The sequence below is a fragment of the Pristiophorus japonicus genome, chromosome 10, assembly GCF_044704955.1.
Source record: "Pristiophorus japonicus isolate sPriJap1 chromosome 10, sPriJap1.hap1, whole genome shotgun sequence".
NCBI lineage: Eukaryota > Metazoa > Chordata > Chondrichthyes > Pristiophoridae > Pristiophorus > Pristiophorus japonicus.
Genome location: NC_091986.1, coordinates 102,406,478 through 102,431,542, shown reverse-complemented (window position 1 = coordinate 102,431,542; position 25,065 = coordinate 102,406,478). Strand labels below are relative to the sequence as shown.

Sequence of the window (25,065 nt, the reverse complement as noted above, 5' to 3'; positions counted from 1 at the left end):
GGCTGGGAAAATGTTGGAGTCCATTATTAAAGAAACAGTAGCAGGACATTTGGAAAAGCAAAATTCAGTCAGGCAGAGTCAGCATGGATTTATGAAGGGGAAGTCACGTTTGACAAATTTGCTAGAATTCTCTGAGGATATAAGGAACAGGGTGAATAAAGAGGAAACAGTGGATGTGGTGTATTTGGACTTCCAGAAGGCATTTGACAAGGTGTCACATAAAAGGTTACTGCACAAGATAAAATTTCACAGGGTTGGGGGTAATATATTAGCATGGATAGAGGATTGGCAAACGAACAGAAAACAGAGAGTAGGGATAAATGATTCATTCTCGGGTTGGCAATCAGTAACCAGTGGGGTGCCGCAGGGATCAGTGCTGGGACCCCAACTATTTACAATCTATATTAACGACTCGGAAGAAGGGACTGAGGGTAACGTAGCCAAGTTTGCCGATGATACAAAGATGGGAGGAAAAGCAATGTGTGAGGAGGACACACAAAATCTGTAAAAGGACATAGACAGGCTAAGTGAGTGGGCAAAAATTTGGCAGATGGAAAGTGTGAGGTCATGCACTTTGGCAGAAAAACTCAAAGAGCAAGTTATTATTGAAATGGAGGAAGGTTGCAAAGTGCTGCAGTACAGCAGGACCTGGGAGTACTTGTGCATGAAAAACAAAAGGTACAGCAAGTGATCAGGAAAGCCAATGGAATCTTGGCCTTTATTGCAAAGGGGATGGAGTATAAAAGCAGGGAAGTCTTGCTACAGTTGCACAGGGTATTGGTGAGGCCACAACTGGAATACTGCGTGCAGTTTTGGTTTACATATTTACGAAAGGATATACTTGCTTTGGAGGCAGTTCAGAGAAGGTTCACGGTTGATTCCAGAGATGAGGGGGTTGACTTATGAGGAAAGGTTGAGTAGGTTGGTCCTCTACTCATTGGAATTCAGAAGAATGAGAGGGAATCTTATCGAAACGTATAAGATTATGAGGGGGCTTGACAAGGTGGATGCAGAGATGATGTTTACACTGATGGGGGATGTTATGTTCAGAATAAATCCTCAAGACTGTATTGTAAGCTCAAACTGTTGTGACCTTGGTCTCTTTATTCAGACTCCAAAGTGCTGAAGCAGCATCGTGAATCACCTTTTATATACAGGTGACCCTTAGGTCTCCCACAGGTGTGCTCCCTAGTGGCAAGGCTTACATATTGGTGAGGTGTACATACATACATAACAGGGGAGACTAGAACTAGGGGGCATAATCTTAGAATAAGGGGCTGCCCATTTAAAAACTGAGATGAGAAAGTTCTTCTCTGAGAAATGTGGATCTGTAGAATTCGCTGCCTCAGAGAGGTGTGGAAGCTGGGACCTTGAATAAATTTAAGACAGAAATAGACAGTTTCTTAAACACTAAGGGAATAAGGGGTTATGGAGAGCGGGCAGGGAAGTGGACCTGAGTCCGTGATCGGATCGGCCATGATCGTATTTAATGGCGGAGCAGGCTCGAGGGGCCGGATCGCCTTCTGCTCCTATTTCTTATGTTCTTATGTCAAAGACCAGGGTAATAGCTAATTTTGAGAATAGAGCTTGGGCAAATAAAAATAGACAACAATATTGGCAAACAGTGTTGTAGAATAGCAATGTGAAACATTTAAAATAACTAAACACTAATGAGTCACCATGGATGAATAAAGACATGAGGGAAAAATTGAGAGTAAGGAAAGGAACATACACTAAGTACATGGACAGCAGAGCAGAGCATGACAAGGGAGAATACAAAGAGACTAGGAGAGAAGTCAAAAAAACAATTAGAAGTCAAAAAAACAATATTCTGCAGGCGCATAAATAAAAAATGGGACATCGGGCAGGCAAGATAAAATCACAGCGATAGCGAAATGGCAGAAATATAAATAATTACTTTGCTTCAGTATTTACCAGGGGGACAGATCAGGTGGACATGATATCGGAAGATGAGATTAGAAATGATATAACATGTAAAATAAAAAAAGGAGAAATATTAAATAAACTAATCAAACACAAACGATAAAATTCCTGGTTTGGTTGGATTGCATCCGCACGTTTTAAAAGAATCAAGGGAAGAGATAGCAGAAACACTATTACACAGATTTAATAATTTGTTGGAAAAAGTTGTATTGCCAGAGGACTGGCAGACAGCTAATGTTATACCTATATTTAAAAAGGGAGATAGAACATGTCCAGGGAACTATCGACCAGTCAGCTTTACATCAGTAGTAGGAAAAATAATAGAATCTATACTAGAGGCGAAACCAAAAATATAATAAAGAATAGTCAACATGGATTTCAAAAGGGAAATTTTTGCTTGACCACTCTCATTAAATTCTTTGAAGAAGTAACAGAGAGAGTAGACAGGGATAATGCAGTTGATGCAATATATCTAGATTTCTAAAAGGTACTACATAATAGACATGAATAAGGTCAGAGCATACAAAGTCAAGGGACAATTAGGAGAATGGATAACTAACTGGTTGAAAGACAAAAAGCAAAGAGTAGAGGTAAAGGGCAGCTATTCACAGTGGCAGAAAGTAGGAAGTGGGGTCCTACAAGAATTCAGTGCTGGGAGCACTGTTGTTTACAATTTATATTAATGATTGGTGGGGATAATCAACACTGAGGAGGCCTGCAACAAGTTACAAGATGACATTAATAAACTTGCAGAATGGGCATATAATTGCCAATTGAATTTCAATACAGATAAATGTGAGGTATTACATTTTGGCAAGAAAAATAATGGTTACATATTGCTTGGATGAATAAGAATCTACATGGGGTAGAGGAGCAAAGGGAATACAAATACACAGTCACTAAAGTTAGTGGTGCAGGTTAAAAAGGCCATAAAAAAGGCAAACCAAGCACTAAGGATTATTTCCAGAGGAATGGATTTGAAGAGTAGAAAAGTTATGCAAAACTTGTATCGTGCCTTGGTTAGACCACACTTGGGAGTACTGTGTACAATTCTGGTCATCATATAAAAAGGATATAGAAACACTAGAAAGGGTTCAAAAAAGATTTACAAGGATGATACCAGAAATGTGAGGGTATATCTATCAGGAAAAGATGAACTGGCCAGGTCTCTTTTCTCTTGAAAAGAGAACATAAGAATATAAGAATTAGGAACAGGAGTAGGCCATCTAGCCCCTCGAGCCTGCTCCGCCACTCAACAAGATCATGGCTGATCTGGCTGTGGACTCAGATCCACTTACCCGCCCGCTCTCCATAACCCTTAATTCCCTTACTGGTTAAAAATCAATCTCTCTGTGATTTGAATACATTCAATGAGCTAGCCTCAACTGCTTCCTTGGGCAGAGAATTCCACAGATACACGATCCTATGGGAGAAGAAATTCCTTCTCAACTCGGTTTTAAATTGGCTCCCCCGTATTATGAGGCTGTGCCCCCGAGTTCTAGTCTCCCCGACCAGTGGAAACAACCTCTCTGCCTCTATCTTGTCTATCCCTTTCATTATTTTAAATGTTTCTATTAGATCACTCCTCATCCTTCTGAACACCCAACGAGTAAAGACCCAGTCTACTCAAATCTATCATCATAAGGTAACCCCCTCATCTCTGGAATCAGCCTAGTGAATCGTCTCTGTACCCCCTCCAAAGCTAGTATATCCTTCCTTAAGTAAGGTGACCAAAACTGCACGCAGTACTCCAGGTGCGGCCTCACCAATACCCCCTGTACAGTTGCAGCAGGACCACCCTGCTTTTGTACTCCATCCCCCTCGCAATGAAGGCCAACATTCCATTCGCCTTCCTGATTACCTGCTGCACCTGCAAACTAACTTTTTGGGATTCATGCACAAGGACCCCCAGGTCCCTCTGCACCGCAGCATGTAATTTCTCCCCATTCAAATAATAATCCCTTTTACTGTTTTTTTTCCAAGGTGGATGACCTCACATTTTCCGACATTGTATTCCATCTGCCAAACCTTAGCCCATTCGCTTAACCTATCTAAATCTCTTTGCAGCCTCTCTGTGTCCTCTACACAACCCGCTTTCCCATTAATCTTTGTGTCATCTGCAAATTTTGTTACACTACACTCTGTCCCCTCTTCCAGGTCATCTATGTATATTGTAAACAGTTGTGGTCCCAGCACCGATCCCTGTGGCACACCACTAACCACTGATTTCCAACCCGAAAAGGACCCATTTATCCCGACTCTCTGCTTTCTGTTAGCCAGCCAATTCTCGATCCATGCTAATACATTTCCTCTGACTCCGCATACCTTTATCTTCTGCAGTAACCTTTTGTGTGGCACCTTATTGAATGCCTTTTGGAAATCTAAATACACCACATCCATCGGTACACCTCTATCCACCATGCTCGTTATATCCTCAAAGAATTCCAGTAAATTAGTTAAACATGGTTTCCCCTTCATGAATCCATGTTGCATCTGTTTGATTGCACTATTCCTATCTCGATGTCCCGCTATTTCTTCCTTAATGATAGCTTCAAGCATTTTCCCCACTACAGATGTTTAACTAACCGGCCTATAGTTACCTGCCTTTTGTCTGCCCCCTTTTTTAAACAGAGGCGTTACATTAGCTGCTTTCCAATCCGATGGTACCTCCCCAGAGTCCAGAGAATTTAGGTAGATTATAACGAATGCATCTGCTATAACTTCCGCCATCTCTTTTAATACCCTGGGATGCATTTCATCAGGACCAGGGGACTTGTCTATCTTGAGATCCATTAGCCTATCCAGCACTACCCCCCATAGTGATAGTGATTGTCTCAAGGTCCTCCCTTCCCACATTCCCGTAACCAGCAATTTTTGGTATGGTTTTTGTGTCTTCCACTGTGAAGACTGAAACAAAATAATTGCTTAAAGTCTCAGCCATTTCCACATTTCCCATTATTAAATCTCCCTTCTCATCTTCTAAGAGACCAACATTTACTTTAGTCACTCTTTTATATATCGGTAAAAGCTTTTACTATCTTTTTATGTTTTGCGCAAGTTTACTTTCGTAATCTATCTTTCCTTTCTTTATTGCTTTCTTAGTCATTCTTTGCTGCCGTTTAAAATTTTCCCAATCTTCTAGTTTCCCTAGAAGGCTGAAGGGTGACCAAATAAAGGTCTTTAAAATTATTAAAGGTTTTGATAAAGTAGACACAAAGGGCTTTTCTGCTTTCGGGGTGAAAACGGAGGCGGGGCGGGAAAGTTAACGGCTGGGAATAGGTTGCACTTTTGTAAGGAATTCTCACCATCTGGATCCTGAGCCAGGGTGCGCAGCACGAAGAAAGGCGTTGTACAACTTTCGAGACGCAAAAATGGGGACCTCGTGAACTAAAGCGCGGGCTGTTTGCGCTCCGAGAGTGGTCTTGGTGGGGAGGGGGGGAAACCTTAAAAAGAAAACACAAAACCATTCCCAAAACATTGCCCACACCACCACAACATAAATCGCTAAAAAAATTAATAGAACAAATACTCGCACTTACCTTTACAGCACTTTACCTTCATCACCGCCGCCGGCATGGCTGAACAGCTCTGGTTTTCCAGGCGGTTATTGCGTGGCACGATTCCAGGCGTACGGGTCGGGGTTCGAGTCAAAACTCAGACGGTGTCGCAACGAGAGACGTTGCACACACGGCGCAGTACTTCCCAGCACCGCCGCAAAACCCGACCCGAGGATAATGACCGGATGCAGGAGACCTTGCTGCCCCACTTCACACCGCTCTGGGGCGAAACTTGGAACACAAAGGACTGGAAAATCCAGCCCTTTAAAAGAGAGTGTTTCCACTTGTGATGAAGAGCAAAACTAGAGGCCATCAATATAAGATCAAAGAAATCAAATAGGGAATTGAGAAGAAACTTCCTTATCCAGAGAGTAGTGAGAGTGTGGAACTCGCTACCACAGGGAGTAGTTGAGGCAAATAGTATAGATGCATTTAAAGGGGAAGCTAGATAAGCAAATGAGGGAGAATGGAATAGACGGTTATGCTGATAGTTAAATATGGAAGGATGAGAGGAGGCGCAAGTAAATCATAAACACCGCATGGACTGCTTGGGTCAAATGGCCTATTTCTGTGCTATATTATCTAATTCTATGTAATTTTAATAAAGACATTAAACTGTTTAATATTAACCATTTGTCCTTTTTTATTTCCCACCTGCAGTGTCAGCCAGTGTCACCAGTAGACTGGTCCAGAGACACTCGAAGCTCAAAGATTATTGGCAGTCGGCCACTCCAAGACTGGCTGATGGTTTTCAGTCTAAGAAGTTGTGAAGCTGCTGGGAAGCTTTTGGCATGCCTTAGAAAAGTGGGACCACCAATGGGCTTTTCAATTGAGAATCCAAAAATGTAAGTCCAGACCAACAGTAAATGATATACTGTTAACTTTGAACTATTTATTGTTCCATGATCAAAGGGGAGGTTCATTCTCGGAGTAAACACTATTGGGCCAAAATGTTGCATTTTGGAAATGTACAACAGTAGAACAGATAACTGCCATGCTGTGTCAGTCAACATGTTCATTCATTGTTCAAGGGTATCACCATAAACGGCTCCCTGCCCTGCAGTGGACAGTATAATAAATATTGCTAGGGGTCTGTGATATTGAGATTAGGTTGCTGTATAAATTCTGATATCCTGACTGGTGGTATCTCATTACTCTTGACTACCGCTGATCCATCCCCTCCAAGGCCTTGACATCCTTCCGACAGTGGTCCCAATTGGACATAGTACTCCAGCTGAGGCATAACCAGTGATTTATAAAGGTTTAGCATAACTTCCTTGTTTTTGTACTCTATGCCTATTTATGAAGCCAAGAATTCCATATGTTTTTTTAACAGCCTTATCAACTTGTCCTGCCACCTTCAAAGACTTGTGAATGTGAACCCTAGGTCTCTCTGTTCCTTTACCCACTTTAAAATTGTACCACTTAGTTTATATTGCCTTTCCTTTCCTCCTTCCAAAATGCACCACTTCACACTTCTCTGCATTAAATTTCATTTGCCATGTGTCCGCCCATTTCACCAGTCAGTCTATGTCCTCCTGAAGTCTGCTATTATTCTCCTCACTGTTTACTACGTTTCCAAGTTTTGTGTCATCTGCAAATTCGATTCATTAATATATATCAAAAAGTCCTACTACTGACCCCTGGGGCACACTACTGTTTACTTCCATCCAGCTAACGCTGCCCCTTTAGGACTGAATTCCATGGGCTTCAATTTTGCTCTGAAAAACATTGCGGGCAGTTAAGAATTCGGCGCAGTTAGCACATTTAAAGCACCAAGACTTACAAAGCACTAAACAAAGCATAAAAATAAGCATTCAATAACAAATAAAAAATACAAGGAAGCTGAGAGGACCTGCACCAAGACTTACAAAGCACTAAACAAACCACAAAAAGTAATAAGCAATCAATCAATAACAAATAAAAAATAGAAGTCCTACCTTTATGCCAGAAACAATTTTTTTTTAAACACACTTTCCCCCCCCCCCCCTCCCAAATCAAAACTCTCCTCACTAAACAAAGTACAACCATCAATAAATAAAAAATAAAACTCAAGTCCTACCTCGGTCCGGGAAGTCAGCGGGCTGGCCGGCCTGTGCGGGGGGCCACTCGGCCGGGGATAGGGGCTACGAGCATCGGCGCTGGGCTGTCGCTCCGCCCCCCACTGCACTGTGTACGCCATGCTGGGACACTGAAGACTCGGCAGAGCGGGCCGGATGGGGCCACTTTTTTTCGGTGCCGTTTCCAGCGCGCAAAGTCAGCGCACTTAGGGTAAGTGCGCCGAAAAAAGAGGTTGGGGAAAATTGGGTCCAATGAGTTGCTGCTAATTTCAGGTTGACGTTGAATGCTGCGTGACGGCTCCTAGCAACCAGGAAATGTGCATTATCAGGGCGCATAATGGCAATCAGGCAATTTATAAAGTGGAGTAGAAAAATATCCGACACTCATTCTTCTAAAAGACACTTCTCTAAATCCGTTTCTTTATTCCTCATTTTGGAATACCTGGCGGCAACAAACAAAAAATAACACCGAACTGTACATACACAACTACTTCCGCATAACTACAAGCAATCTGACAACTACTTCCTTAATTTTATCATGGATTATGGCCTCTAGAAGTTTCCCATCACTGATGTAACCTTGACTGGCCAGTAGTTTATCCATCTCCCCTTTGTTGAACAGTGGTGTAAGATTTGCAACTCTCCAATCCTCTGGCACCACTCCCATAACCAGGGAGGATTGAAATATTGTGGCCAGAGCCTCCTGTATTTCGACCCTTATTTCCCTCAGCAACTTAGGATACATCCCAATTGGACCAGATGACTTTTCTACTTTGAGCGTTGCCAACCTTTTAAGTACCTCCTTAATAAATAAATAAGTAAATATATATTTATTTCCATATATATTTTCTTTGAATAACAATGCTTGAATGTACATGTTTTCTATTCTCATTACTATTGTGTTGTTAAACTAATTGCATTATTATGTGTTTACAGGGTGCAAGTAAATGAAAGACCCACGTTCTTTATACAAGCTTTGAGGCATCACATCGAGCCCAGTACGCAGCTGGTAAATGTGCAGACATTATTTATAGTGCAAAGCTTTAATTAAATTCATCTTGTGTGTTTTCTCAATTGAATATTCTTGGTGAGCACTACTAACTTAAAATAAGCAAGTTTTCTCTAGCTGCAATGTTCTGACAAACTGTGATGAGCTTTTGAAGACTGTAACTCCTCCATTTTACCCCTCTCTGTACCATAAACTAACTTAATATTTATCTCTCAATCGACATCACTAAAATAGATTATCTGGTCATTATCACATTACAATTGCTATACACAATTGGTTGCTGTGTTTCCTACATCACAACAGTGACTACACTTCAAAAGTACTTCATTGGCTGTAAAGCACTTTGGGGTGTTCTGAGGTCGTGAAAGGTGCAATATAAATATAAATCTTTCTTTTCAAAATACTATTAGTAACTACCTATCTAAAATTGATTGGCTAACTCCTGAACTTGTAAGAAACCGATTGTATCATTATTGATCAGATCATTTGCTCGATACACATAGATGCGAATAATCTTAAAATTATTATTTGACTCAGCAAATATTTATTTATGGGCAATTACATTTGTTGAAACCACAGTATCTATTTGCTAATTTAAGGTTTTCAGCATTTTTCTCACAATTGAGACAGGAAATAACTCTCAACACATTCCCCATGAAACAAAATACGGGTTTCAATAACCCTACTGAAGAGACACACGAGTAGGCACCAAGGGGAGACACAGTGATCTTAAACAGTAAGAAAGTTGTCAGCTTTGTTGTCAGTGAGATGTTTTATGTCACTGGTGGAATGTTTGCAAAATAATTTGTGAAAAGGTAGGTGATGCCTGTGCAAATACTAATAAATTTTATTTATGTAGCGCCTTTAACGTAGTAAAATGTCCCAAGGCACTTCACAAGTGTTCACAACAAGACAAAACAGATAAATTTGACACCGAGCCACAAAAGAAGAAATTAAGGCAGATGACCAAAAGCTTGTTTAAAGAGGTAGGTTTTAAGGACTGTCTTAAAGGAGGAAAGAGAGGTGGAGTGGTTTAGGGAGGGAGTTCGAGAGCTTAGGGCCCAGGAAGCTGAAGGGACAGCCACCGATGATTGAGCAGTTACAATCAGAGATGCTCAAGAGGGCAGAATTTGAGGAGCACAGACATCTTGTGGGGTTGTGAGGCTGAGATTACAGAGATAGGAAGGGGCGAGGCCATGTAGGGATTTGTAAAGAAGGATGAGAATTTTGAAATCGAGGTATTGCTTAACCGGGAGTTAATGTACGTCAGCCAGCACAGGGGTGATAGGTGATCGGGACTTGGTGCGAATTAGGACACGGGCTGCCGAGTTTTGGATGACCTCCAAGTTTACGTAGGGTAGAATGTGGGAGGCCAGCCAGGAGTGCGTTGGAGTAGTCAAGTCTAGAGGTAACAAAGGCATGGATGAGGGTTTCAGCAGCAGATGAACTGAGGCAGGGGCAGGGGCAGGGGCAGGGGCGGGCAAATAGGCAGTTTTGGTTATGCTGCGGACATTTGGCCGGGAGCTCATTTCAGGGTCAAATATGACACCTAGGTTGTGAACAGTCTAGTTTAGCCTCAGATAGATGCTAGGGAGAGGGATGGAGTCAGTGGCAGGGAACACATGTTGTGGCGGGGACCAAAGACCTTGGCTTCGGTCTTCTCAATATTTAATTCGAGAAAATTTCTGCTCACCCAGTACTGGATGTTGGCAAGCAGTTTGACAATTTAGAGACCATGGAGGGGTCAAGTGAAGTGGTGCAGAGGTAGAGCTGGGTGTCGTCAGCGTACATGTGGAAACTGACTCCGTGTTTTCGGATGATATTGCCATGGGGCAGCATGTAGATGAGAAATAGGATAGATCCTTGGGGGACACCAGAACTAACGATGCGGGAGTGAGAAGAGAAGCCATTGCAGGAGATTTTCTGGCTACAATTAGATAGATAAGAATGGAACCAGGCGAGTTGCAGTCCCACCCGCCTGGACGATGTTGAAGAGGCATTGGAGGAGGATGGAATGGTGAACTGTGTTAAAGGCTGCAGACAGATCCAGAAGGACAAGGAGTGATAGTTTATCTTTGTCACAGTCACAGAGGATTTCTTTTGTGACATTGATGAGAGCTATTTCGGTACTGTGACAGGGGCGAAAACCAGATTGAAGGGATTATAACATGGAGTTCCGGGAAAGATGGGAATGGATTTGGAAGACGACAACATGTTCAAGGACTTTGGAGAGGAAAGGGAGGTTGGAGATGGGGCGGTAGCTAGCAAGCACTGTGGGGGTCAAGGGTTCAATTTTTGATGAGAGGGGTGATGACCGCAAATTTGAAGGAGAGGGGGACAGTACCTGAAGAGAGAGAACCATTAACAATGTCAGCTAATATAGCCAGAAAAGGAAGTTGGGTCGTCAGCAGTTTAGTCATCTCAACCCAATGGGAAAGGCGCTGGAGGTAGGGTGAGGGGGGAGACTCGGTTCGGACTGACAACAATGTCATCCTAATTGGCATTGTAGACGTGTGAGTATTTTACCTGGGAGTAGGTTCCGCAGATCGGGAAGTAGAAGAGCTGGAGCGGCATACCACTACAACTTCCAATGTGAGCTGCTCCAAGTGTGCGACGGCTTTGAGGTGGGCGATTGGGTGTCGTCATCAGGATCCAGGTCGCTGTTTGGAGCATGGGCAGGAGCATCGGCAGGGTCCTGGCAAAGCAGAGGAGTGGGAAGGACGTGGCGGCGGTGCGGTGAGTGATTGAGGTGGAGGAGCGATGAGGGATCGTGGCTGAAATTCGTTGGGTGATCGTGGTGGAGGTCCAGCGAATGTTTGGTGCGGTGAGCGATTGTGGTGGAGGTGCGTCAGATAAGGGCCCGGGGCAGCACGGACCTGCCCACACTGCATATGTGTGCGCACTAGGTCCGTGCACTAGAGCGGGTCGCCAGTCGCCCTGGTTAACCCTTGCCACTGGATAAAGGCCTAGCTCTGTCAAGCCATGGTAGTTAATGTGCAACAGTCGCCACACGTTTAAAAAAAAAATCCACGCACAGGCATCTTCCACCCCTTCAATTGAAGTTGAGGACTGGAACATCGGGTCCTTCATTGAAATATCTGTAAACTCAGGTGGAAGCAAGTCATTCTCGTTCGAGGGACCGCCTATGATGATGATGGGAATAGGGTCAAGGGAGCAGGAAGTGAGTCTCATGGACAAGATGAGCGTGAAGAGGTCAAGAGGGGAGATCAGAGAGAAACTAGAGAAAGATGTGAGTTTAGGGCTCGGGCAGTGGGGAGACTCAGAGGAAGTTTGGCCCAGTGAGCTAGGGGAAGGAAGGGAATTTGCAGAGGCAGCTGATAGGATAGTGTCATCTTTGAGACAAAGACATCCATGAGCTCCTCACACATGTTGTTGGAGGTGAGTGTGGTGGAGACATGGTAGAGGAGTTTAAGAAGATGATTAGCAGTAGAGAATAGTAGCTGGGTATTATCTTTGCATTCCAGAATGATCTTGGAATAGTGAGCAATTTTTGCAGACAAGAGTAGGACCTGATAATGCTTTATGTGGTCCAGCCAGATCTGGCAGTGAATGGCTAAAGCAGTTGTCCGCCACGTCCATTGAAGTCTGCGCCCCTTGGACTTGAAGAAACGAAGATGAGGGTCGTACCAGGGGGAATGGCCAGGGTGAAAGAGAGTAATGGTTTTAATAGAGACTAGGACATCAAAGGTGGCGGTGAGGGTGTGGTTGAGCAGATTGGTGGCTGCAGAAATGTCATGCTGAAAGGAGAACCAACAGCTGGACCGTTTGTAGTTGATAAGTGCAGTTGTAAGAGAGTTTGGAGAGAGTTTTTTTTCCAGGGGCGGATGCATAAGGAAATAGGGTTGGGTGGGTGGAGAGTGATGTAAGGAAATGGTCAGAGATGGCCTTATTTGTAATTGACACAGCAGGAATAGTGAAGCCGTGAGAGATGACAAGGTCAATGGGGTGGCCGTTAATATGGGTTGAGGAATTCACATGGAGGGAGAGATTAAGGGAGGACAGGAGGGTAGGGACCTCAGGAGAGAGAGCATGATGAGTTGAGATGGAGGTTGAAATCACAGAGGATGAGAAGTTGCTCGGTGCAGAGGCTGAAGGAGGAAAGTAGAGAAGATATATCCGTGATAACATTTTTATCATACTTGGGTGGGCAGTAGAGGATAAGAATTTTAAATGAGAAGTGAGAGGGGTGGAATAAGGTGAGGTGTTCAAAGGAGGAGAAAGTGCTGGAGGAGTAGGGGGACAGACCAAGGTATGATTTGGTGATGAGAGCCACACTGCTGTCTGGGTGGGGCAAATGGTGGAAGGAGGTATAGCCAGGCGGGGAGGCTTTGTTTAAAGGTAAGGTGTCATCAGCCCTCAGCCAAGTTTCTGTCAGGGTCATGACGTCGATGCAATCATCCACGTGGCAAGAGCCTTGTTTGCAAGTGAACGGACAGTCTGCAAGGAGATCCAAAGAGGATTGGTGATGGCTGATCCACTGCCAGCATCCACAGGGTCAGCGCTTGGAGGGATGAGTTGGATGGGGAGGAGATTGGCAAGATTAACCTCCCGTGGGCAAGCTGGGCGGCAAGGTCGGTGAAAGAGTAGGATGGGACAGTTGGAGTTGCTGCTTGTGAGGAGACAGTGACGAGTGCCACGGTGGGCCCTTTGGAGAATGCCAAGAGAGGCACAGAGGGAAGCTGCAGGCTTGTCTAAAAAGGAGTCGAGTCTGGGACGGCAGCAGGAGAGTAGGAGGGTCAAAGAGTAATGAAGGGTTGGGGTAGGGATTTGGGAGAATAGAGTATCCAAGAGGGGAGAGATGAAAGGCTGCATGATGATAGGAGAGGGATAGAGAGGGGAAAAAAAGCAGGAGAAGGAAGTGGAAATAGAAGTGAATGGCTCAGGTCTGAAGCGGCAGTCAAATTGCGCACGCAAATAGACACGGGAGAAAACTCAATTTACATAGGGAATAGGTTGATGACAATAGTAGAATCAAGATCAATTATATTAAAACAAAATTGCTTAATATATAGATTAATTATAAGTAAATTTAAAATCAGAACTAGAGTAATTGCAAAGTTAAATCAGTCTCTAGCTGTCTCATTAAATCATTAAATCAATTCTCTGGTATATCAAAAGGCACAATGAGAAGTAATCATTCCAAAGACCGTTGATCCAACTTCTGTCCTGCAATTGTTTGAACTGGAACTCTCCACTCTCTGTCCTATGATTGTTGGAACAGGTGCTCTCCACTCTCCTTTAGTTGACGCTTCCAAGGGTTTGCCAGCCCCACTCATGAGGTGACCAATTTGTCAAAGGTGTCCATTAACAGGCGTCGGGTCCTTAATTTACATATTGAAGGGGCCTACCGCGGTCACCTAAAAAATGAGTTGCACACATTTGTCAGTGAGACCAACGTCTGCGCCGATTGTGGGCAGGCCATTCCCCTGTTAAATTGATATGCTTTGTGCGCATTTTATGTCCAAGAAATGGGTGCATCACATACCAATTTCTACCCTGATGTGTTCTTCACAACCGATGATCTTTTTCTTGAATTGTAGGTGTTGTGCATCTTACCCTCAAATCAGAAGGATAATTATGACTGTATAAAGAAATTCTTGTGTGTAGAAAGCCCAACTCCAAGTCAATGTGTGGTGGCCCGTACTCTGAACAAGGCGAATATGATGAGCATTGTTACTAAAATTGCTTTGCAAATGGCCTGCAAAATAGGGGGAGAATTATGGATGGTGGAGATTCCCGTGAGTATGCCGTTCAAGATCTTGTTTAAAGCTAAAAATTTGTCTTTTTATTTGGCTTTCATTGAATTCAACATGTACATTGCTTCATTTTAAGTTGCATTGACAATTTAATCACTTTTAAGTATTTATGTATTTGTTCAAATATTCTCTAAATGGATGATTGCTGTCTTGAATCTACCTGACTGCAGATGGTTGATTTTCAACACATACGTTTGGTCTGTCCTAATTTCTTTTCCCTAATATCATTTACAATAGTTACATTAATGCTGCTTCACCTTTCTTTTTGGCCTGCTTATTCAATTTTCACTTTTTGGTGAATTTGGAGACGGGGGAGAGGGGTTTAAGAAGACGGTTAGCCTTCACCCAAGTAGTTAGGTGTCATCGTCTGTGTGGGTGGAAACTCTGCTTGCCTGCAGTCCTGTACTTCTTTAGGACATACTCCCAGATGTATAAAAAGATCCTGTGATCCAAGACTCATAGGAGGAGGAAATGGAGCAACTTACTGTCTAATATAAAGTTTACTGTCCATGTTGCACACGGATTTGTTGCACTTTTTCCTTCTTATTTAACACTCAGGTTATTAATATTACATTTACATGTGAGTGACATGGGTTTTATGGTAATTTTACAAATTAAACTTTATTTCACAGTTAAAAGCTCTGATGGTGATTGGTATTGACATTAACCGTGACATACTCAAAAAGGGGATATATGTTGGATTTGTGGCAAGTATGAATAGCACAATCACAAAGTAAGTTCAATTTAGATTTATTGTACCAAATTCCCATCCTTCAAGTATTAAATTACTGTGGCAAATTTCAGAATACATGCATGTTTTTGTCCTAAAGTAGTAATTTCTGCTAAGATTTTCCAGAGCTCGATCTTTCTGGGACTCCGATGTGCTGGGTCTTGGATTACTCATGAGATTACTTTGGCCATTGTTGGGGGAGGAGCATTCACTCACCCAAACAAGGCCACTGACATTGAGGGGGAAGGGCTCACTATGCCAGGAGTATCCATGTCCTTAGAAGCTTGACGTGCCTTCTGAGCTCAGTATGTTAAGAACGTAAGAACTTAAGAAATAGGAGCAGGAGTAGGCCATACGACCCCTCAAGCCTGCTCCGCCATTTAATACGATCATGGCTGATCTGATCATGGACTCAGGTCCGCTTCCCTGCCCGCTCCCCATAACCCCTTATTCCCTTACTGGTTAAGAAACTGTCTGTCTCTCTCTGAAATTTATTCAATGACCCAGCTTCCACAGCTCTCTGAGGCAGCGAATTCCGCAGATTTACAACCCTCAGAGAAGAAATTCCTCCACATCTCAGTTTTAAATGGGTGGTCCCTTATTCTAACTATTATGCCTGCTAGTTCTAGTCTCCCCTATCAGTGGAAACATCCTCTCTGCATCCACCTTGTCAAGCCCCCTCATAATTTTACACGTTTCGATAAGATCACCTCTCATTCTGCTGAATTCCAATGTGCAGAGGCCCAACCTACTCAACCTTTCCTCATAAGTCAACCCCCCTCATCTCCGGAATCAACCTAGTGAACCTTCTCTGAACTGCCTCCAAAGCAAGTATATCCTTACGTAAATATGGAAAACAAAACTGTATGCAGTATTCTAGGTGTGGCCTCACCAATACCCTGTATAACTGTAGCAAGAATTCCCTGCTTTTATGTTCCATCCCCTTTGCAATAAAGGCCAATATTTCATTGGCCTTCCTGATCACTTGCTGTACCTGCATACTAACCTTTTGTGTTTCATGCACCAGGACCCCCGGGTCCCACTGTACTGCAGCACTTTTCAGTTTTTCTCCATTTAAATAATAACTTGCTCTTTGATTCTTTTTCTGCCAAAGTGCATAACCTCACACTTTCCAACATTACACTCCATCTGCCAAATTTTTGCCCACTCACATAGCCTGTCTATGTCCTTTTGCAGATTTTTTATGTCCTCCTCACACATTGCTTTTTCTCTCATCTTTGTATCGTCAGTAAACTTGGCTACGTTACACTCGGTCCCGTCATCCAAGTCATTAATGTAGATTGTAAATAGTTGGGGTCCCAGTACTGATCTCAGCAGTACCCCACTAGTTACTGATTGCCAACCCAAGAATGAACCATTTATCCCGACTCTCTGTTTTCTGTTAGTTAGCCAATCCTCTATCCATATTACCCCAACAACGTGAACTTTTATCTTGTGCAGTAACCTTTTATGTGGCACATTGTCAAATGCCTTCTGGAAGTCCAAATACACCATATCCACTGGTTCCCCTTTATCTACCCTGTTTGTTACATCCTCAAGGAATTCCAGAAAATTTGTCAAACATGACTTCCCCTTCATAAATCCATGCTGACTCTACCTGACTGAATTATGCTTTTCCAAATGTCCTGCTACTGCTTCTTTAATAATGGACTCCCAACATTTTCCCAACCACAGATGTTAGGCTAACTGGTCTATAGTTTCCTGCTTTTTGCCTGCCTCCTTTTTTAAATAGGGGCATTACATTTGCAGTTTTCCAATCTGCTGTGACCTCCCCATATCCAGGGAATTTTGGTAAATTACAACCAATGCATCCACAATCCTGGCCGCTACTTATCAAGACCCCAGGATGTAAGCCATCAGGTTCAGGGGACTTATCCGCCTCTAGTCCCATTATCTTACTGAGTATCACCTCCTTAGTGATTGTGATTGTGTTAAGTTCCTCCCCCCCTATAGCCCCTTGACTATCCACTGTTGGGATATTTTTAGTGTCCTCTACCGTAAAGACTGATAGAGTTTCTACCATCTCCATGTTCCCCATGACTAATTCCCCGGTCTTGTCCTCTAAGGGACCAACATTTACTTTAGCCACTCTTATCATTTTTATATACCTGTAGAAACTCTTGCTATCTGTTTTTATATTTCGTGCTAGTTTACTTTCATAGTCTATCTTCTCTTAATCATTTTTTTAGTCATTCTTTGCTGGCTTTTAAAAGCTTTCCAATCTTCTGTCCTCCCACTAGCTTTGGTCACTTTGTATACCCTTGTTTTTAATTGGATACCATCCTTTACTTCTTTAGTTAGCCATAGATAGCTATCTTTTCATTTACACCCTTTCCTCCTCACTGGAATATATTTTTCTTGAGAGTTATGAAATATCTCCTTAAATATATGCCACTGTTCATCAACCGTCCTACACTTTAATCTATTTTCTCAGTCCACTTTAGCCAACTCTGCCCTCATATCTTTGTAGTCTCCTTTAGTTAAGCTTAGTATGCTGGTTTGAGATCCAACTTTCTCGCCCTCCATCTGAATTTGAAATTCAACCATGCTATGGTCACTTGTTCAAAGGGGATCCTTTACTATGAGATTGTTTCTTAATCCTGCCTCATTACACAAGACCAGATCTAAGATAGCCTGCCCCCTAGTTGGTACCGTTACATATTGCTCAAGGAATCCGTCCCTTATGCACTCTATGAACTCTTCCTCAAGGCTACCGTGACCAATTTGATCTGTCCAATCAATACGGAGGCTAAAATTACCCATGATTATTGCTGTTCCATTTTTACAAGCCCCCACTATTTCTTGGTTTATACTCTGACCAACAGAGTTGCTATTGTTAGGGAGCCTATAGACCACACCCACCTGTGACCTTTTTCCCCTTATTCCTTATCTCCACCCAAACTGTTTCAACATCCTGATCATTTGAGCCAATATCATTTCTCACTATTGCAGTGATTCCATCCTTTATCAGCAGAGCTACCCCACCGCCTTTTCCTTTCTGTCTGTCCTTCCGAATGTTTAGTTCCCAGTCTTGGTCACCTTGCAACCACGTCTCTGTTATGCCTATCAGATCATACCCATTTGTAACTATTTGTGCCGACAGCTTATCTAATTTGTTATGAATGCTGTGTGCACTCAGATAAAGAATTTTTAAATGTGTTTTATGACCATTTTCTCCTGCTATGGCCCCAGTTTCTGATACACTCTTATGTTTACAGATCCTGTCCCATCCCGTCACACTCTGGTTTTCGTTTCCCCCAATGCCTTCACTTTGTTCTTTGAGCTTTTAGGTTTCTGCTCACCTGAACTCTAATTAGTTTAAAGCTCTCTCTGCAGCCCTAGTTATTCGGTTTGCCAGGACCCTTGCCCCAGCACGTTTCAAGTGTAGTCCGTTCCAACGGAACAGCTCCCTCTTACCCCAGTACTGGTGCCAGTGCCCCAGGAACCAAAATCCATTTCTTCCACACCAATCTTTGAGCCACGAGTTTAGCTCTCTGATCTTATTTAACCTATGTAAATTTGCTCGTGGCTTGGGTAGTAATCCAGAGATTATTACCTTTGTGGTTCTGCTTTTTAATTTGGCCCCTAGCTGCTCATAATCCCTTGACAGAACCTTCTTATCTGTCCTATCTATGTCGTTGGTACCCACGTGGACCACAACAACTGGATCTACCCCCTCCCACTCAAAGTTCCTCTCCAGCCCTGAGGAGATGCCTGCCTGGTGCCAGGGTTAAGGACAACACAGCCTCAGGACTCACGCTCACGGCTGCAGAGAACTGTATCTATCCCCCTGATAATACTGTCTCCTACTACTACAATGAAGGAAGAGGTATAGTGGCCTCATGATCAGAAAACGTGAGGTCCACCTTGGGGATCCTGGCCTGGGCAATAACCTGGACCCTTGAAGAAAGATTTAAAAAAATAGTTGTTCTTATTAGCCCATTTGCAAAGAAGCCTAGGAACCATGATCATTCTTCTCTCTGACAAGGGTAGCGCCCGGATAAAGCTGACAAACCACCCCTTCCCGACCCACTCAAATGGCAAGAGAACTTTGGAAAGTATGAGATACGCTTCTAATGACTTTCTGGTAAACTTTGGTTGCGATGCTCCTGTAGCACTGGGCGGGGTTTTGGGGGAAGCAGGGAGAGGAAAATAGGCCTCATAACAGCTGAATATTTGCAAACCAAAACTGTATCAGCCGTAAAGATATAAATGTCCTTGAAATACATATATCAACTACGGAAAACATGGCAATATTGTTGTTGACAGCAGCTTATAAATGCACATCTGATGGAAGAATTGCAGTGAGGAGTATACTGTTTTTGGATTTCCTGTGCATTCCCACTGTTGTTTAGTATTATACATGTGACAGAATAAACTCATTTTCAATGTGAGCAATTCTTAACCCAAAAAGAAAATGTTTCTCTTTGAGATGTGGTACAGCATTTGGATGTTTTTGACCAGTGATGGGTTAATTCCCATTTCATCTTATCTGATACAATGAAATTGATGCATTGTTCAACTATTCAAAATAGATTTTAACCTTATTTCCTGTTTTTGAATCAACCTTACAATTGATAAATGTAATAATCAGAATAGTTCAATTGAGTGAATTTGAAGTAAAAGTGTTACTTTTATCTCATTGACTGGATAGATTGTTTTCTGCAGATGGTTTTCTCGCTGTGTCTTCCAGCCTTCCAATGTAGAAGTAGCTGATTGTTTGAAGGTTTGCATGAAAGGTACTGATTTTACCCCCTTTTTTACTTACTTCCTCCCATAAAAATAAGCACTGTAAATTTTGATTGATAATAACACATGTAGGTAACAAAGTGGTTATGTACCATAATAAATGGATGAAATTGAGCTCAATTATTCTGATAATTTGTGGGATAGAGCTTGTACCAGAATTTAACCATGAAATACTGTTGTAAACACTTGATATGTTAACTAATGTCCTTCAAAGAAGGGAACCTGTCATTCTTGCATATGACTCCAGTCCCACACTATGGCGGAATTTTACCGACGAGCTAGTGCGAGTTTGGAGGTGGGTCAGCTGTCAAAATGGCAGTGATTGACAGCGGGACGGAAGTCTGCTTTCAGCCCGCCTCTATGTCAGTTTCCCAAGTGTCGGATCTGCCTGCGCTTCACAGACCTGACACCAAGTGGCGGGTGAGCCAATTGAAATCGTTAATAGCTTAAAAATATTTTAAAAGCATTTAACCAGGTACTTGCCATTTTTCCAGCTTTTTAACGAGTTTACCGGCGCCCGGAGATCACGTCAGGGTATGTCGGGCAATCAGTGACTCTCCATTGCTGTGAATAGATGACAGCTGCAAAAATGGTATAAAAGCTACCATTTCACAGCTATTCACTTTCCCATGTTAGAAGCTGGAGATTTAAGGATTTGGAATACACTTTTCAGCTTTATGGAGGTTTGAGGTGTTTGGAGTGAATTCTCTATCTAGTGTCACCTCCTTGGGAGCAACCTCTCTCCCTATTGACAGATTGCTTCTGTCATCTCTGCTTCAGCTGCCATCTATTCCATCAGCAGCGATGCCCTTGAAAAAATCTCACCTTGGTCTCACCACGATCAGCCCCAACACCAACATAACAGGCACACCAGCATCACCAACAACCGCATCAACTTTCTCTGCAATCACCTGATGCTTCACAGGACACAGGGCATCAGCACCTGACCACATTGCTACGCGGGATGGCCTCACAATGGCCAGATGTACTTCACTTGACGCTGTACACCCTGGCTGCCACATGGTACGACAGGTTGGCGCCACCCCACACCAAGACCATAAAGTATTCCTGCAAAGCCCAAGCCATTCCTTTCGCACTCATCACCAATGGAGGTGGGGGGGGAGCGGTGGGGGCAGGGGTACCGTTTTGTGTCTCTATTCACTGCAACTCACTATGCCAGTTCGAGGTGCATACAGATCTGTCCAAGAATGTTAAGTGTTGAAAATAAAGATTTCAATGTTTGACAACACATCAACATAAACATGACATGAACATTGGCTAAAAGACCCAAGTGCCCCTACCCTTGTGTGTTTTTAGTTGGCATGATTGGATAAGGATCAGGGTGAGCGTGAGGTGTGGCTAGTGAGATAGGAATGTAGATGCAGAGAGAGGGATTGATGGGGGTGTAAGGTAAGTTGGTGTGAGCAAGGATGTGCAGGGGTAAGGTAGGAAAGGCAGAGTAATGGGGATGTGATGAATGGAACAGTGGGATGAGGTTGAGTGTGGCTTTGCAATAACGTTTCGTGATCTACTGAGATAATTGAAAGGTATGCGCCACTGCAGCCTGGTGTTTCTGACGATATCTCTGCTTGTGTCCTCTTGTGCAATATGCAACCAGGCTACTTTGGTTTCCTGGGGAGGTCTCTTCTGCCCATGGGAAGGGACGCGAACCTTCCTGTAGGCTGTGACTCCATGGAGGGAGTCATGGGAGAGCCTGGGTAGGGCCGTGCATCTCTGTGCAGTGCTCGTCAGTGTCTACGGCACCTCAATGCTGCAGAACACTGACAGAACAACTGTCAAAATGAATTTGGACATGGTCCCTATTGTGTTCCTAACACAGATGAGACTGCACACAGGGAGGTTAAAGTAACAGTGATCTCAGTCTTTATTAAGACACTCCAGAGTGAGGAACAGGCCTTAGGGGCCGGCTTATATACAGTGCTCCCAAGGGATGCTGGGATCCCTTAGGAATCCAGGGGATGCGCTCCCTGGTGGCGGATCATGGGAGTGCATGCTTTACAGATACACAACATCACTCCCCCCCCCCCCCCCCCCCCCCGCCCCAAAGTCAAAGTGAAAACTATTTACAAGATGAGGCGGTCAGGAGCCTTTCTTTCCCTGGTGGACCGCCTCGGTACAAATGTCTATTCTAATGTGTTGGTTGTGCCCTCGCTGGGCTGGTGTGTTGTTGGCCCTGCAGGGCTGCTGGGTAAACCTGGCCTTGCTGGGCTGTTGGGTGTGATGGGTTCAATTTCCTCTCCGGGATGGTGTTGTTGATCCTTTGGATGTGTGTTGTGGGCTCGAAAAAGGTGGTGTCTGCTGTGGTTTGTTCAGGGCAGTCTATGAACCGCAGCCTCGTTTGGTCCAGGTGCTTTCTGCAAATTTGTCCATTGTCGAGTTTGAGTACAAACACCCTACTCCCTTCTTTAGCTATCACCGTGCCCGCGATCCACTTGAGACCATGTCGACAGTTTAGAACATAGACAGGGTCATTCAGATCAATTTCCCGTGACACAGTGGCACGGCCATCGTTTACATTTTGTTGCTGCCGCCTGCTCTCTACCTGATCATGCAGGTTGGGGTGAACCAGCGAGTGTCTGGTTTTAAGTGTCCTTTTCATGAGTAGCTCAGCCGGGGGCACCCCTGTGAGCGAGTGGGGTCTCGTGCGGTAGCTGAGCAGTACTCGGGACAGGCGGGTTTGGAGTGAGCCTTCTGTGACACGTTTAAGGCTCTGTTTGATTGTTTGTGCTGCCCGCTCTGCCTGCCCATTGGAGGCTGGTTTAAACGGGGCCGAGGTGACATGTTTGATCCCATTGCGGATCATGAATTCTTTAAATTCGGCACTGGTGAAACATGGCCCGTTGTCACTGACCAGTATGTCAAGCAGGTCGTGGGTGGCAAACATGGCCCTCAAGCTTACAATGGTGGTGGTGGCGGTGCTTCGTGACATTATTTCACATTCAATCCATTTTGAAAAAGCATCCACCACCACCAGGAACATTTTACCGAGAAACGGGCCCACATAGTCGACATGGATCCTTGACCATGGTCTGGAGGACCAGGACCACAAACTTAGTGGTGCCTCTCTGGGCGCGTTGCTCAACTGAGCGCACACGCTGTATTGCCGTACACAGGACTCTAAGTCCGAGTCGATACCGGGTCACCACACGTGGGATCTGGCTGTCGCTTTCATCATTACTATACCCGGGTGTGTGCTGTGGAGATCCGAGATGAACATCTCCCTGCCCTTTTTGGGTAGCACTAAGTGGTTACCCCACAACAGGCAGTCTGCCTGAAATGGACAGCTCGTCTTTCGCTGCTGGAACGGCTTGATTAGCTCTTGCATTTCAACGGGGATGCTGGCCCAGCTCCCATGTAGTACACAGTTTTTTTTATTAGGTTCAGCAGAGGATCTTGGCTGGTCCAAGACCTAATGTGGTGGGCCATGACAGGTGATTTATCATTTTCAAATGCTTCCATGACCATCAGCAAGTCTGTGGGCTGCGCCACCATCAACAAGTTTGCAGGCTGCGCCATTTCCACCCCTGTGGTGGGCAATGGTAGCCAACTGAGAGCATCCGCACAGTTCTCGGTGTCTAGCCTGTGGCGGATGGTATATTTATAACACATGTAAGGGCTCTAAGAGGGTGCTTAACCCTGGTAGGAAGTTACCAAAATGGTTGAGGAGTCCCAGCAACGACCGCAGCTCCGTGACGTTCTGTGGCCTGGGCGCGTTCCTGATAGCCTCTGTCTTGGCGTCTGTGGGCCGAATGCCGTCCGCCGCGATCTTTCTCCCCAAAACCTCCACTTCTGTTGCCATGAAGATGCATTTCGACCTCTTTAGCCGCAGCCCTACGCGATCCAGTCACTGGAAGACCTCCTCCAGGTTTTGTAGGTGCTCGACGGTGTCCCGACCCATGACCAATATGTTGTCCTGAAAAACCACCGTGCGTGGTACCGACTTGAGTAGGCTCTCCATGTTTCTCTGGAAGATTGCTGCAGCCAACCGAATTCCAAACGGGCATCTGTTGTCGATGAACAGTCCCTTGTGCGTGTTGATGCAGGTGAGGCCCTTCGAAGACTCCTCCAGCTTCTGCGTCATGTAGGCCGAAGTCAGGTCGAGCTTGGTGAACATCTTGCCTCCTGCCAGCGTCGCAAATAGGTCGTCTGCCTTAGGTAGCGGGTATTGGTCCTGTAGCGAGAAACGATTAATCGCCGCAAATCCTGACTGTGCCAGCACTTTTGAGTACTGGAACAATCGGGCTGGCCCACTCGCTGAATCCCACTGCAGAGATGATGCCATCGTGTTGCTGCCTGTCCAGCTCAATTTCCACTCTCTCCCTCATCATGTGAGGTACCGCTCACGCCTTGTGAATGGGTCGTGCCTCTGGGACCAAGTGGATCCGCACCTTCGCCCCGGAAAAATTTCCAATACCTAGCTCAAAAAGGGAAGGAAATTTGTTAAGAACCTGGGTACATGAGGCCTCATCGACATGTGATAGCGCTCGGATGCCATCCCAGTTCCAGTGGATTTTGCCCAGCCAGCTCCTTCCAAGCAGTGTGGGACCATCACGTGGGAAAATCCAGAGTGGCAATTCGTGCACCATGCCCTCGTAGTTGACCTTGACCATGGCGCTGCCCAGGACAGTGATGAGCTCTTTGGTGTACGTTCTCAGTTTTGTGTGGATGGGGCTCAGGGCTGGTCTTGAGTGCCTTGTTGCACCACAGTCTCTCAAACATCTTTTAACTCATGATTGATTGGTTAGCACCAGTGTCCAGTTCCATGGCTGCAGGTAAGCCATTCACTTTTACATTTAGCATTATAGGTGGACATTTCGTCGAAAATGTGTGCACCCCATGCACTTCAGCATCTGTCTCCTCTGACGCTCGAAATTGCTTTGATCCACCATGGACCGATCCTCCTCTGCCACGTGGTGGTTAGCAGGTTTTGCGAGCTGCAAGCTTGTTTGAGGTGCCTCATTGATCCACAGCTCTTGCAAACATACCCTTTGAAGCGGCATGAATAGAAACATAGGGCCCAAGTTTCCACAAGAAAAAAAACGGGCGCCCCTCCGAGCTGGGATCCCGTTTTTCGCGCCTAAAACGGCGCCTAAAAAAATCCTCGGTATTCTCTACCTACTTGCAGGTCCTCTGGCCCTCGGCGCAGCCAGCACGAGCTGTGGGGGGGGGCGGAGCCAGGTCCCGGCGCTGAAAACAG

General features: G+C 44.5%; 1 protein-coding gene across 4 annotated transcripts in view; it reads left to right on the top strand.

Moving 5' to 3' along the window:
* LOC139275049 (piwi-like protein 4) overlaps window positions 1-25,065 on the top strand; it is a 116,895-nt gene that overhangs the window by 68,404 nt on the left and 23,426 nt on the right. For all 4 annotated transcript variants that reach the window (XM_070891967.1, XM_070891969.1, XM_070891968.1 and 1 more), the window contains 5 exons: window positions 6,162-6,346; window positions 8,498-8,570; window positions 14,132-14,329; window positions 14,980-15,080; window positions 19,767-19,837. In XM_070891967.1, the coding sequence (XP_070748068.1) occupies window positions 6,162-6,346; window positions 8,498-8,570; window positions 14,132-14,329; window positions 14,980-15,080; window positions 19,767-19,837 (628 nt within the window). The remainder of the gene's footprint in view (window positions 1-6,161; window positions 6,347-8,497; window positions 8,571-14,131; window positions 14,330-14,979; window positions 15,081-19,766; window positions 19,838-25,065) is intronic.